This window comes from Phyllobates terribilis, unplaced genomic scaffold (genome assembly GCF_046119375.1).
Source record: "Phyllobates terribilis strain yellow unplaced genomic scaffold, ASM4611937v1 Scaffold_11__3_contigs__length_659146591, whole genome shotgun sequence".
Taxonomy (NCBI): Eukaryota; Metazoa; Chordata; class Amphibia; order Anura; family Dendrobatidae; genus Phyllobates; species Phyllobates terribilis.
Genome location: NW_027362771.1, coordinates 330,177,230 through 330,191,917, shown reverse-complemented (window position 1 = coordinate 330,191,917; position 14,688 = coordinate 330,177,230). Strand labels below are relative to the sequence as shown.

Here is a 14,688-nt window from a genome sequence, read left to right as displayed (position 1 = left end):
AACTGATCTCTGCTGGATCTGGGTCTTTTTTAACATTGAAATCTATGGAAAACGGATCTGTTAGTTAGCCATCCGTTTTTCTTTACTGGATCCATTAAGCAAAAAACGGCTCAGTTACAAATGAAAGAAAAACTGATTGCAGATTAACGGATCTGTTTTCCAAATTTCAAAGTTAAAAACAATGGATCCAGCAGAGATCAGTTATTTAAAAATGGACAAAAAATTTGTCTGCTCAACGTTTTTTGCCAACGGATTTCTGCTGGATCAGGTCTAACTAATTATGACTGAACATGTGAACATAGCCCAATCCTACCTCCTTCCCACTGTAAAAAAAAAAGTATAAGGGAATCAACTGAGGATCATAACACATTCACCTGCAAAGGATGTAAGAGTGCTAAGGCAGTGGGATAGGGCAATAGGCATTTAAAGAGACATTGATACCAGGACAAAAGTGTCCAGTTTTTGCTCTTATTTTATTCCTGTTGCTCCTCTGATTATTCAGTTTTTGTTTTTCAAAAACCTCAATAGGTTTCTAGAGATATGGGCTTTTTTATTTAGTGGTCACTTTTATTGTTTTTACAAAGGGGCGGTGCTCACTGGATTTTCTGGGGGTGTGTCTTTAAGTTGCTCTGCATTAATACCCAGTGAGCCAAGCCCACTTGTTAAAGCCCATACAAATTGACATCAAATAAAAAGGTCCATATCTCCGGAAACGTATGGCGGATTTAACCAAACAAAAAAAAAAGGAATACTCAGCGGAGCAGTGAAAATAAAATAAGAACAAAAAGTGGTGACTTTTACCGTAGTGACAAGACCTCCTTGAACATCTCAGCAATCTGTGGGGCAACAGCAAGAACCAGCAATGACATGTTTTATGTATACTCCTGGCTTGGTTATGAGAACGATAGGTTTTGCATTTGCATAGCTATAATTATATGAATACAAGAGTAACAGAACTGTTTTGCTTGTATTCCTGCAACAAAATATTCTGAATGACGCAATTTCTTCTCGTATCTGTACATTTGTAAGTTATGGAGGCAGATGTAATCAGCCTAGCTTTGCTTTGCTCCTTTCTACATTCAGGTCTGTTCTATTACGCTGGTCATGGATATGAACGCTCAGGGAGAAACTATATGGTACCAATTGATGCGCCACAACCATACAGACCCGAAAACTGCATCAGTGTACAACGAATCTTACAGCAGATGCAAGACAGAAAGACGGCCCTGAATGTGATTTTACTGGACACCTGCCGGAAGTGGTATGCTTAATATAATCTGCTAACCTGAGATACCCTGTATATAAAAACTAAAGCTCACTGAAATCTTTATAATGAGTCTGTGACGTAAGGAACCTTTCTCCATAATTGGTGGAGAAAGGTTGAACTTGATGGACTCAGGTCTTTCTTCAACCCATGGAACTATGTAACATTTGTGCTTCAGCTTCTCATGTAGAACTCTCCGTACCAGTTAGGCCGGGTTCAGACAACTGATCCATATTTTGGTAATCCAGAAAAATATATTTTTTCATCTATATTGTCATCCATATGCCATTAGTATGGTTTCAGTGTTTATACACTCCTCAACATTGAAATTGCAACACCGAGAAGGAAGTCATGGCATTATGGAAATCAAGAATCGATAGCCATGTTAACTAGCGATGAGCGAGCGTGCTCGTTTAACCCTTTCGCAGAGCAAGCTCGGGTGCTTTCCGAGTATCTTCGGCGTGCTCGTATATTAAGTTCGAGTCATTGCGTCTGCACGATTTATGACTGTTAGTCAGCCTCAACACATGTGAGGATTCCCTAACAAACAGGCAATCCCTGCACGTGTGGAGGCTGACTAACAGCCATAAATCATGGCGCTCATACTCGATGCTGAATAAATCAAGATGATTTGGAAATATTGTTTTCATTTTTTTCATTTCATTTTTTTCATTTGCATATCGTTAACATGTCTATGGATTCTGTGATTGCCATGATTTGTATAACTTTTATTCTTGCAGTTGAAATGTCAATATTCCAGAGTGTATATCAACAATTAAAGGATTATACAAAGCCAAATGCAGTTCCCTATATTATAAATTGTAATGGATCAGTTACGAATGGATTCCATACTGATGGTGTCCATGTTACGCTTTATTGGCTAGCCTCATTTAAAAAACGGATCATCATAGCGCATGATGTGATTTTTTACATTGCCTACATCTGGCTGCTGCCAGAGCAGATATCAACTGATCGATGGGGATCCGGGATGTGGGACCCCCACCTTTATCCTATTCATGACCTATCCCAGAGATAGCTTATTGATATATTAGTCCCAGACAACACTTTTAACAATAAAAATTCCACAAAGTGGTAATAAACACAATGATACTACAGACAAATGGAAAAATGGTCAAATAATATACATAATGCCAAAAAAGAGGTATAATAAACAGTGTAATGTTCTATCACATGCATAATAACACGTTATATACCTCAATCCCATACTGGGATTGCAAAAAAAAGTGATTAATGTTCCAGCAGAGGTTTCATATAGTTCTTTCACTTAAAGGGAATCTGTCAGCAGGTTTTTGCTATGGAATCTCAGAACAGCATGACATAGGGGCAGACAGCCGGATTCCAGCAACGTACCACTTTCTGGGCTGTTTGGTGTAGTTTTGTTAGAATCCCTGTTTTCACTGCAATAGATGTAGCAGGGCTATGAATTCTGAGCTGTGTATAACCCAATCACACTCATGATTGGCAGCTTCATGTGTACAGTGTGCACTGTCAGCAAGCTGCCAATCATTGATGAAGGCGGGGTTAGACAGATTAGCCTCACATGCTTGCATGTGACACCTAGTCTGCTGTGAGAATCGCCTGCTGATAAAACACTGATTGTATTGAAACTACAGAAAGCTGCTGAGCAAGTGCCACATCCCTGGAACAGCCTCTTTGTCTCTACATCATGCTGCTCACTGCTCTCAGATTAAATAGCAAACACCTTATGACAGATTCCCTTTAAGAAGAAGAATAAAAATGATGTTGTCATATCAGAAACATAATGGTGTTACAATGTTAATAAAAATATAAAACACACAGAATAATATCCAGTGTTATCTAAGCACAGTTACAAAAAGACAGTGATGGATAATACACAGGGTATGCAAGGCCACGGCCTCACTATCAGTATTTGGTCAGTATTCGGTCAGTATTTTTTCTCAGGAGTGGGAGCCAAAACCAGGAGTGGGTGATAAATGCAGAATTGGTGACTTGTTTCTATTATACCTTTTCTGATTGTTCCTCACTTGGTTTTGGCTCCCACTCCTGAGAAAAAATACTGACCGAATACTGATAGTGGGGCCGTGACCTAAGGTGATAATACACACAGTGATGCCACAGCGCATAAACTCCCCCTCCCATAAAATTATAAATTACTTTGTGAATGAAGTAATGATCGGCTACAGAGATAATGAATAAAATAATGTCAAATACTGAAAACTGTTATTTAAGAGATAATAACTTACAAGGGGCAATGTACAAATGTTGTTACACAGGAATAACAGTGATGTTATGGAAAAGGCATATTGCACACAGTGATTTCATAGTACCAGTATAATAAACAGTAGTATCATAGCACAAATGTAATACCAGTATAATAAACAGTAGTATCATAGCACAAATGTAATACCAGTATAATAAACAGTAGTATCATAGCACAAATGTAATAACAGTACCAGTATAATAAACAGTAGTATCATAGCACAAATGTAATAACAGTACCAGTATAATAAACAGTAGTATCATAGCACAAATGTAATACCAGTATAATAAACAGTAGTATCATAGCGCAAATGTAATAACAGTACCAGTATAATAAACCGTAGTATCATAGCACAAATGTAATACCAGTATAATAAACAGTAGTATCATAGCGCAAATGTAATAACAGTATAATAAACAGTAGTATCATAGCACAAATGTAATAACAGTACCAGTATAATAAACAGTAGTATCATAGCACAAATGTAATACCAGTATAATAAACAGTAGTATCATAGCACAAATGTAATAACAGTACCAGTATAATAAACCGTAGTATCATAGCACAAATGTAATAACAGTACCAGTATAATAAACAGTAGTATCATAGCACAAATGTAATAACAGTACCAGTATAATAAACCGTAGTATCATAGCACAAATGTAATAACAGTACCAGTATAATAAACAGTAGTATCATAGCGCAAATGTAATAACAGTACCAGTATAATAAACCGTAGTATCATAGCACAAATGTAATACCAGTATAATAAACAGTAGTATCATAGCGCAAATGTAATAACAGTATAATAAACAGTAGTATCATAGCACAAATGTAATAACAGTACCAGTATAATAAACAGTAGTATCATAGCACAAATGTAATACCAGTATAATAAACAGTAGTATCATAGCACAAATGTAATACCAGTATAATAAACAGTAGTATCATAGCGCAAATGTAATACCAGTATAATAAACAGTAGTATCATAGCACAAATGTAATACCAGTATAATAAACAGTAGTATCATAGCGCAAATGTAATAACAGTACCAGTATAATAAACCGTAGTATCATAGCACAAATGTAATAACAGTACCAGTATAATAAACAGTAGTATCATAGCACAAATGTAATACCAGTATAATAAACAGTAGTATCATAGCACAAATGTAATAACAGTACCAGTATAATAAACAGTAGTATCATAGCACAAATGTAATACCAGTATAATAAACAGTAGTATCATAGCGCAAATGTAATAACAGTACCAGTATAATAAACCGTAGTATCATAGCACAAATGTAATAACAGTACCAGTATAATAAACAGTAGTATCATAGCACAAATGTAATACCAGTATAATAAACAGTAGTATCATAGCACAAATGTAATAACAGTACCAGTATAATAAACAGTAGTATCATAGCACAAATGTAATACCAGTATAATAAACCGTAGTATCATAGCACAAATGTAATACCAGTATAATAAACAGTAGTACCATAGCGCAAATGTAATAACAGTACCAGTATAATAAACCGTAGTATCATAGCACAAATGTAATACCAGTATAATAAACAGTAGTATCATAGCGCAAATGTAATAACAGTACCAGTATAATAAACCGTAGTATCATAGCACAAATGTAATAACAGTACCAGTATAATAAACAGTAGTATCAAAGGACTAATGAAATAACCTGGTAAAGTCAGTGCTAGCAGGATAATGAACACAGTGATATCACATCACATAGATAATGGCAACAATAATTTCACAGAAAATGAACAATTCAAAAAGCAATAACATAGCACAGAGATAATAAAAATAGTCGCAGTAACATAATATGCAGCAGTTGTCAGAAACCATGGGCTCTCTGTTGGTAGTGTGCTATAATATCCCTCTTGAGGGTATTGCACACTTCAGTAGGTCTCTCATACACATTAAAGGGAGTCTGTCAGCAAAAAATGACGGTTCAAACCAAGCACAGGTACTTGTTTTTTGTGGGGCATGGTGTAGTTTTTATTGGTGCTATTTTGGGATCCAACATCTTTTTGATCTCGTTTTATTCCATTATTTTTATGAGGTGAGACGACCACAAAGTCTAAATAGTGATTCTGCTGTTTTTATTTGTTTTTTTTCCCACACTGGCATTTACTGTATGGGATAATTATTTTTATATTTTATTAGTTCAAACAATTAGAAAGCCCCGGAAAATAGTACACTGTAAGGCCACGTTCACACATTCAGTGTTTGGTCAGTATTTTACATCAATATTTGTAAGCCAAAACCAGGAGTGGGTGATAAATACAGAAGTGGTGACATGTTTCTATTATACTTTTTCTCTGTTTGTTCCTCACCTGATTCTGGCTTACAAATACTGATGTGAAATACTGACCAAATACTGAGCGTGTGAACGTGGCCTTAATGCTGTAGAGCTGAATTTTGTTGTATAACTATCAGTATCCTATGAAGCTCGGCGCCAAAGTAGTAACATGGTAGACACGTTGTCTTCAATGATCCCCTGGCAGCTATGACAACCCATTGTCAATCCACGATTGTGTCAGAGGGGGATCGGTAGGCATTAGAAACGAACCCCATTTTTAATTTCCTAAATGTCTCTACCACGATTAACAGCAGCATCTATGAAGTTAAATTGCTGCGACTGAAACTAGCTCCTATAGCAGCAGCTACTCTCAGGGGCCGGCTGTATAACGCAGCAAGCATCCGCACTTTATTTTGCGGGCACAGCTCCTGAGCCCACTACATAGAGTGAGGCCACCGTATACCTACATACATGTCTAGTGAATGAACAACTCCTTTTTTAACCCCTTTCCGACGTGGTACGTAATAGTATGCACCACATCGTAACCCTTGGTTCAGCGTGGGCTCTTGAGCTGACCCCGCACTAAACCGGGCACATGTCAGCTGATCTATACAGCTGACATGTGCCCACAACAGCTGCGGGTGGAATCGCGATCCACCCGCGGCTGTTAACTAGTTAAATGCCGCTGTCAATCTCTGACAGCGGCATATAACAGCGCCGCGCCGGAAACGCGTCACTTACATCACCCATAGGTTGGCATGACGGGTCACCAATGGGTTGGCATGACCCCTGTGGTTGTCATGGCCAGATTGCTATGAGCGCCGCCCAGTGGTCGACGCTCATAGCAAGTGAGCAAATCTTCTACATACAGGCGATCTGCTCATTGCCTGTATATAGTACAGAAGATCAGACAAGTGTGGCTTCTAGTCTCCCATGGAGACTATTGAAGCATACAGAAAGTAAAAAAAAAAATGTTTTTAAAAATATAAAAAAAAATAAAAATATAAAATTTTAAATCGCCCCCCTTTCACCCTATTTAAAATAAAACAATAAAAAAAGCACACATACACATTTGGTATCGCCGCGTTCAGAATCGCCTGATCTATCAACATAAAAAAAGAGTTAATCCGATCAGTAAATGGCGTAACGAGAAAAAAATTCTAAGCGCCAAAATTACATTTTTGTGGTCGCAATAAAATGCTATAACGGGCAATCAAAACATTACATCTAACCCAAAATGGTATCAATAAAAATGTCAGCTCGGCGCGCAAAAAATAAGCCCTCACCTGGCCCCAGATCATGAAAAATTGAGACGCTACGGGTCTTGGAAAATGGCGCCATTTCACCTTTTTTTTTTTAGCAAACTTTGGATTTTTTTTTTCACCACTTAAATAAAGAAGAAGCCATACATGTTTGGTGTCTACGAACTCATAATGACCTGCAGAATAATAATGGCAGATCAGTTTTAGCATTCAGTGAACATGATAATAATTAAAAAAAAACAACTGTGGAATTGCACTTTTTTTGCAATTTCACCGCACTTGGAATTTTTTTCACGTTTTCTAGTACACGTTATGGTGAAACCAGTGAAGTCATTCAAAAGTACAACTTGTCCCGCAAAAAATAAGCCCTCACACGGCCATATTGACCAAAAATTAAAAAAGTTATGGCTCTGAGAAAAAGGGGAGCAAAAAACAAAAACGCAAAAATGGAAAATGCTCCAGTCATTAAGGGGTTAAAGAACATCCCACCAATTCTATTCTTTGCAGTGCGAGTTCTAGTAGATAAATGCTCATACTGTGGATTCTTTCATTTAGATTTTATTGTACAGTTTCTCATATTTGTCAAATCTTGTTTAGGTTCAACTCAGATTGTGCTTTATCCAAAGTGAGTCCTCTCAAGCCACTGGGCAACACAGTCTATGGATACGCCACGTAAGTCATGTGATAAAATGACAGATTGTTCTACTCGCCTTTGTGACTACTTGGGTAACACTCAGATAAGATCATTTGTACAAGTTTTTGCTGAGGTTTTATGATAAAGTATCTTCCATATACCAGTTATTGTATGACACAAAAAAAACGAAGAAGGTGAGTTTCAAGAATCCTGATCTGATCAGCATGGTATAGAGCAGGAGATGGTGAACAGATTGATATATAGGTTTGTGGAGTGATAAAGTATAACTTGTAATTTATTCATTGAAATCGCTGAACATTCTAGACAAAGCTGTCAGGTGAGCGGTCCTGATCAGTGGTATACAGGGAAGGCTGTCAATCACTGATTAGGAATTAGGAACGCCACATTGAATCCTAATCCCAGAATGATCAGAGATTTCAACGAAAAAAACATAAGTTATTTTGAATCTTTTCCCACAAACATATCTCAATCTTTTCAGGTCCTCCTGGCTCTATAACTTGCTGCACATAGATATGGTAGGTATATAGGTATAGAAAGGTAACCAGGAAGTAACAATAGGAAGAATAGGGGGGATTCAAGAAAAGTCTGGCTGTTGTGCATCAGGAGAAGTTACGAGGCAGGTAATAGTATGCCAGGGAAGAAACAGATGGGTTGTGGCATCTAAACACCTAAGGGTGCTTTCACATTGCGTTTAGGCACCCATTCAGTGGCTCACGTTGGGGCTTACATCCAAACGCCCCACAAAACGGGATTTGGATGTATGCACTGACGGGGCCTCAGACTTTATTGGTGTTGACAGAGCGAACGTGCGCTCTGCCGTGCATTATTTTCGGGTGTACACCGACACTCAGATGGGGGTTCAAACATAAGCCCTGACAGGACCACTGAACGGGTGCCTAAACGCTATGTGAAAGCACCCTTACATGTTTAGATGCCACAACCCATCTGTTTCTTTCCTAAGAGTGGCATCAGAAGTGAAATAATTTGAAGGCACATGGTAATTGTTTCCTTTTTGCTCCTAGACTGATTGTAAACTAGTGATAAGATTAGCAATGAGTAAAACCAGACTGTCGCATAGGTAGTGGGCTAAGGAAAGTAGGAAAATTTTAGAATTTTACTACAACAGATAAGGCTCCTACTGGACCATGGGCACAGGTGTAAAAGTGCACGAGGTCCCCATTGCTATACAAGAAAATTCCCGTATCCTAAATGGCACATGGGGCACCATTACAGAGTTTTCGTTTCAGTTCCATAGCTTTTGCATTTACCAATTGAGAAGTACCAGAAGAAACATGATTAAACTCAAAACCTTAAATTACATAATGCAATTATTTACACATAGGAACAATATAGATAATGCCAGGGGAGGACATATCATTGGTGCAACCTGTGCAGCCATACAGGGGTCCAAGAGTTAAGGGGGCCACTTCTGCCTCCAAAGCAGCAAACTGTTTCTGTTATAGTCAGAATGATTGGACTGCAAAGGGCCAATATACTGTCCTAGTACAAGGGCCCTCGTCTGTGTGTGTCCACCCCTGGATAATGCTGAGTGGAGAATATTTCTAGTAAAAGCTCTGACTGCACGAATTGAGATTTTAAAGAAATGCTGCTGACTGACAGGTGATACATGCTGCATTTATCAGCCACTGTTTGTACGATCACAGCAATATATGTTTGACTCTGAAACGCGGCAGCGTTTCAGAGAAAAACATACTCTTAATAGCTGCCGAGGACAGAGGTGCATGGGTGACTAGTTGTACAGGGGGGTCCCCAGCATTTTCTCCCCACCCGCTGGCACTGACTGACAAGCCTCTGCCTAAGTACCCGATTGTATGACTACTCACCCGCGCACCTGAGTCTCCAGCAGCTATTAAAACTGTGTTTTTCTCTGAAATGCTGCAGTATATCCAAGTCAAACATAAATGACTGTGATTGTACAACCAGTGGCTGATGCATGCTGCCTACGGTTTGAGCACATGTATCACCTGTCAGGTACCCTTTAATCTCTACTGTGATTGCAATTAACAGGTGAAGTAGTGAGTCAATCCAGTAAATGTTTTTTCTGCTTTGTCCCCTTGGCACTTGTGACGAATTCAACTTTTACTTTTTGGATAAACTTATTTCCTGTTTGTTGCTCAAGCAGAAACAAATGACAATAGTGTTCAATGTGTTAAATGTCAACTAATAATATTTATTCACTTCAATTAATTTTACTGTGTCAGCCAATAGTCGTCATAAAACCATGAATCATTCATAACTAGTGTTGAGCATTCCGATACTGTAATATCGGGTATCGGCCGATATTCGCGGTATCGGAATTCCGATACTTAATTACGATACTTTTACAATATCGAATACCGGAATCGGAAGTTCCCATAATGCCTGCGCTCTGCAGTGTCTGTGAAGGATGACAAGCTGGATGGCAGCGCGATCCAGCCTGTCATCAGAATGCCATCCCAGCGGGGGAGAATTCTCCTGATTGTTTAAAAGTCGGCGCGCGGTAAAAAGCCGCCGGCTTTTAAACAATCACACAGCCCCATACTGCTTCCCCGCAGCCTCCCACCCCGATCCTCCGCTCCCCTCGCCACCTCCAATCCCAATCGTAAATTAGGACCGGGCGGGGAGCGCAGCACCAAGGAGCGGGGAGCGAAGGACCCGGGCGGGGAAGCCGGCAGTGAAAAGACTTCACCGCCGGCTTTCCCGTTCTGTGCTGCGCTTTCCCGCCGGTTATTTCAAATGAACAGCTGAGGTATCAGGTGATGCCGATCAGCTGTTCATTTGAAGTAGCCGCGGTGCCCTCAGAGGGTTCATGTGAGTTCATGCTTGACTGCATGAACTCACATGAACTTTCCCACGGCCGCACAGGTCAGCCTCACCTCCCAGACCAGTCTGATTAGTGTGTGTGCGGGTGTGTGTGCGGGGTGTGTGTGCGGGGTGTGTGTGCGGGGTGTGTGTGCGGGGTGTGTGTGCGGGGTGTGTGTGCGATGTTTGTGCGGGTGTGCGCGGTGTCTGTGCGTGCAGGCAGACATAGGCCGATGTGACACTACTACTCCCATCGGCCTATGTCTGTCCTCCGTCCACTCGTGCCAGCAGGATCAGCTCGATGGGAGCAGTAGTTCCCATCAGCCTGATCCTGCTATTTAAATTGCCCTACTGTGTCCCCAATAAATTTTAAATACATGTTATTGGTGGCCAGTGGTTACCTACAATAAATTAGTTCATACATTACCTGTCCCCGCCGATCGCCACCTAAAATAAAGTAAAAAATAAAAAACTACACCTATACTCACCTAGACACCTAATTCCCCGAAGCCATCGATCTCCTGTAATAAAATATAAAATAATAAACCACAACCTTATCCTTACCCCTCTGTAGTAGTCCACGAGTGTCCCACGATGATCTCCAGTTCAGAGCAGCCACATAGAATGTGACCGCCCTGAACCGCTGCCGCCGCTAGAATGACGGGGCCGTAAGGGTTCACAGGAGTTCAGGCAGCGCTGCTCCGGTTAGCTCCTTTACGGCCCTGCTGTATCGTGAGAAATTCCCACGGTACAGCAGTGCCGTAAAGGAGGTCTCCGGAGCTGCGCTGCCTGAATGCACTCCGGTGACCTCAGTCAGTGGCTCCCGCTGCCGGGAGCGGACGTGTTCCCGGCAGTGTGAGCTTACAGCAGCCATGCACAGCTGTCACCATCTCCAGATGTGACAGCTGTGCATGGGAGATCAGCGCAGGAACGTGGACAGGTAACTATTATTTTTAGTAAACTAAGAATTAAATAAAATGGTGTGTTTTATTTCAAATAAATTATTTTTTTCTGGGTGTAGTGTGTTTTTTCTTTTTAACACTTTGTAGGTTAGTAATGGGGGTGTCTTATAGACGCCCATCATTACTAACCTGGGCTTCATGGCAGCTGACGCTGACATGAACCCCACCACTATTACCCCCTGCCACCGCACCAGGGCAGCGTGGAAGAGCGAGGCTAAGTGCCAGAATTGGCGCATCCTATGGATGCGCCATTTCTGGGGCGGCTGACGGCTGGTGTTTCTAGCCTGGGAGGGGGCCAATATTCATGGCACCCTTCCTGGGCTATTAATATCAGCCCCCAGCTGTCTGCCTAGCCTTTGCTAGCTATTAAAATAGGGGGGACCCCACGTCATTTTTTTGGGGGGGGTCCCCCATTTTAATAGCTAGTAAAGGCTAGGTATTCAGCTGGGGGCTGATATTAGTAGCCTGGGAAGCTCCATGGGTTTTACCCCCTTCCCAGGCTTCAAACATCTGCCCCAGCCGTCTGCTTAACCTCCGCTAGAGACTAAAATTATGGGGGATCCCACGCCATTTTTTTTTAAAATAAATCCTTTATTTTAACACTAAATGACATTTGAGGAGTTAATAAAGATGCAGTCCCTAAATTATTATTTATTTTTTAATTAATTTTTCCCAAAAATTTTGACGTGGGCTTCGCCATATTTTTGTATGCCAGCCAGGTATAGCATCCAGCTTCTATGAACGCGCCATTTTCCGGGGCGGCTGCGGACTGCAATTTGCAGCGGGTGGGGCCCAGAAAGCTTGGGCCTCCCTGCGCTGCGGATTCCAGCCCCCAGCTGCCTTGTTGTACCTGGCTGGACACAAAAATAGGGAGAAGCTCCACGTTTTTTTTTTTTTAATTATTTCATGAAATTCATGGAATAATTAAGAAAAAAAGGGCTTCCCTATATTGTTGTGTCCAACCAGGTACAAATAGGCAGCTGGTGGTTGGGGGCAGCCCGTTCCTGCCTGCTGTACCTGGCTGGACACAAATATAGTGCAAAGCCCCACGTCAATTTTTTTTTAATTATTTCAGGAAATTCATGAAATAATTTAAAAAAAATTATGTGGGGCTTCGCCCTATATTTGTGTCCAGTCAGGTACAGCAGGCAGGAACGGGCTGCCCCCAACCACCAGCTGCCTATTTGTACCTAGCCGGACACAACAATATAGGGAAGCCCTTTTTTTCTTAATTATTCCATGAATTTCATGAAATAATTTAAAAAAAAAATACGTGGGGCTTCGCCCTATTTTTGTGTCCAGCCAGGTACAACAAGGCAGCTGGGGGCTGGAATCCGCAGCGCAGGGAGGCCCAAGCTTTCTGGGCCCCACCCGCTGCAAATTGCAGTCCGCAGCCGCCCCGGAAAATGGCGCGTTCATAGAAGCGCCATCTTCTGGCGCTGTACCCAACTCATCCAGGGCCCTGGTGCGGTGGCTCACTGGGTAATAAAGGGGTTAAGGCCAGCTTGGCATTATCAGCTGGCCCTAAGCCCGAAATTCATGGGGTCACACCAATATTAGACATGACCGCCATGAATTTCTAGTAAAGTATTTAAAAAAAGCACAAACACCCAGAAAAAAGTCCTTTAATTGAAATAAAGACACAATTCTTTATTGTTCTAAATTAAACCATACTTACAGTCACGCCCATTCCAGCTGAAGCCAACGATCTCCTTCAATAAAATAAAAATAATAAAGCAACCTCATCCTTACCTTTCCATGGTTCCCACGACAGCTTCAGCTCTGCTACATCGAGATGACAGGCTGGACCGCAGCAGAACGCTGCCATCCAGCCTGTCATCCCGCAGACACTGAGAAGCGCAGGCATGCTTGCGCTCCTCAGTGTCTGGCTGTGACGGCATCCAGATGAGCCGAGGTCATGTCCAATGAACTCAGCTCACCTCATGCACGTCACTGACAGCGTGGGAAAATTCTCCTGCACTCAGCGCTTCAGCGTGAGACTTCTCCCACGCTGTCAGTGACATACATGAGGTGAGGTCATGTCCAATGAACTCAGCTCACCTCATGCACGTCACTGACAGCGTGGGAAAATTCTCCTGCACTCAGCGCTTCAGTGTGAGAATTTTCCCACGCTGTCAGTGACGTGCATGAGGTGCGCCGAGTTCATTGGACATGACCTCGGCTCATCTGGATGCCGTCACAGCCAGACACTGAGGAGCGCAAGCATGCCTGCGCTTCTCAGTGTCTGCGGGATGATAGGCTGGATGGCAGCGTTCTGCTGCGGTCCAGCCTGTCATCTCGATGTAGCAGAGCTGAAGCTGTCGTGGGAGCCATCGAAAGGTAAGGATGATGTTGCTTTATTATTTTACTTTTATTGCAGGAGATCGTTGGCTTCAGCTGAAATGGGCGTGACTGTAAGTATGGTTTAATTTAGAACAATAAAGAATTGTGTGTTTATTTCAATTAAAGGACTTTTTTCTGGGTGTTTGTGTTTTTTTTAAATACTTTGCTAGAAATTCATGGTGGTCATGTCTAATATTGGCGTGACCCCATGAATTTCGGGCTTAGGGCCAGCTGATAATGCCAAGCTGGCCTTAACCCCTTTATTACCCAGTGAGCCACCGCACCAGGGCCCTGGATGAGTTGGGTACAGCGCCAGAAGATGGCGCTTCTATGAACGCGCCATTTTCCGGGACGGCTGCGGACTGCAATTTGCAGCGGGTGGGGCCCAGAAAGCTTGGGCCTCCCTGCGCTGCAGATTCCAGCCCCCAGCTGCCTAGTTGTACCTGGCTGGACACAAAAATAGGGCGAAGCTCCACGTATTTTTTTTTTAAATTCATGAAATTCATGGAATAATTAAGAAAAAAAGGGCTTCCCTATATTGTTGTGTCCGGCTAGGTACAAATAGGCAGCTGGTGGTTGGGGGCAGCCCGTTCCTGCCTGCTGTACCTGACTGGACACAAATATAGGGCGAAGCCCCACATCAATTTTTTTTAATTATTTCATGAATTTCCTGAAATGATTTTAAAAAAATTGACGTGGGGCTTCGCACTATATTTGTGTCCAGCCAGGTACAGCAGGCAGGAACGGGCTGCCCCCAACCACCAGCTGCCTATTTGTACCTGGTTGGACACAACAATATAGGGAAGCCCTT

At 41.7% G+C, this 14,688-nt stretch overlaps 1 protein-coding gene across 1 annotated transcript in view; it reads left to right on the top strand.

Moving 5' to 3' along the window:
• Positions 1-14,688, top strand: part of LOC141166209 (mucosa-associated lymphoid tissue lymphoma translocation protein 1-like) — a 76,119-nt gene that overhangs the window by 39,013 nt on the left and 22,418 nt on the right. The window contains exons 10-11 of the mRNA XM_073652676.1: positions 1,084-1,261; positions 7,713-7,787. Of these exons, the coding sequence (XP_073508777.1) occupies positions 1,084-1,261; positions 7,713-7,787 (253 nt within the window). The remainder of the gene's footprint in view (positions 1-1,083; positions 1,262-7,712; positions 7,788-14,688) is intronic.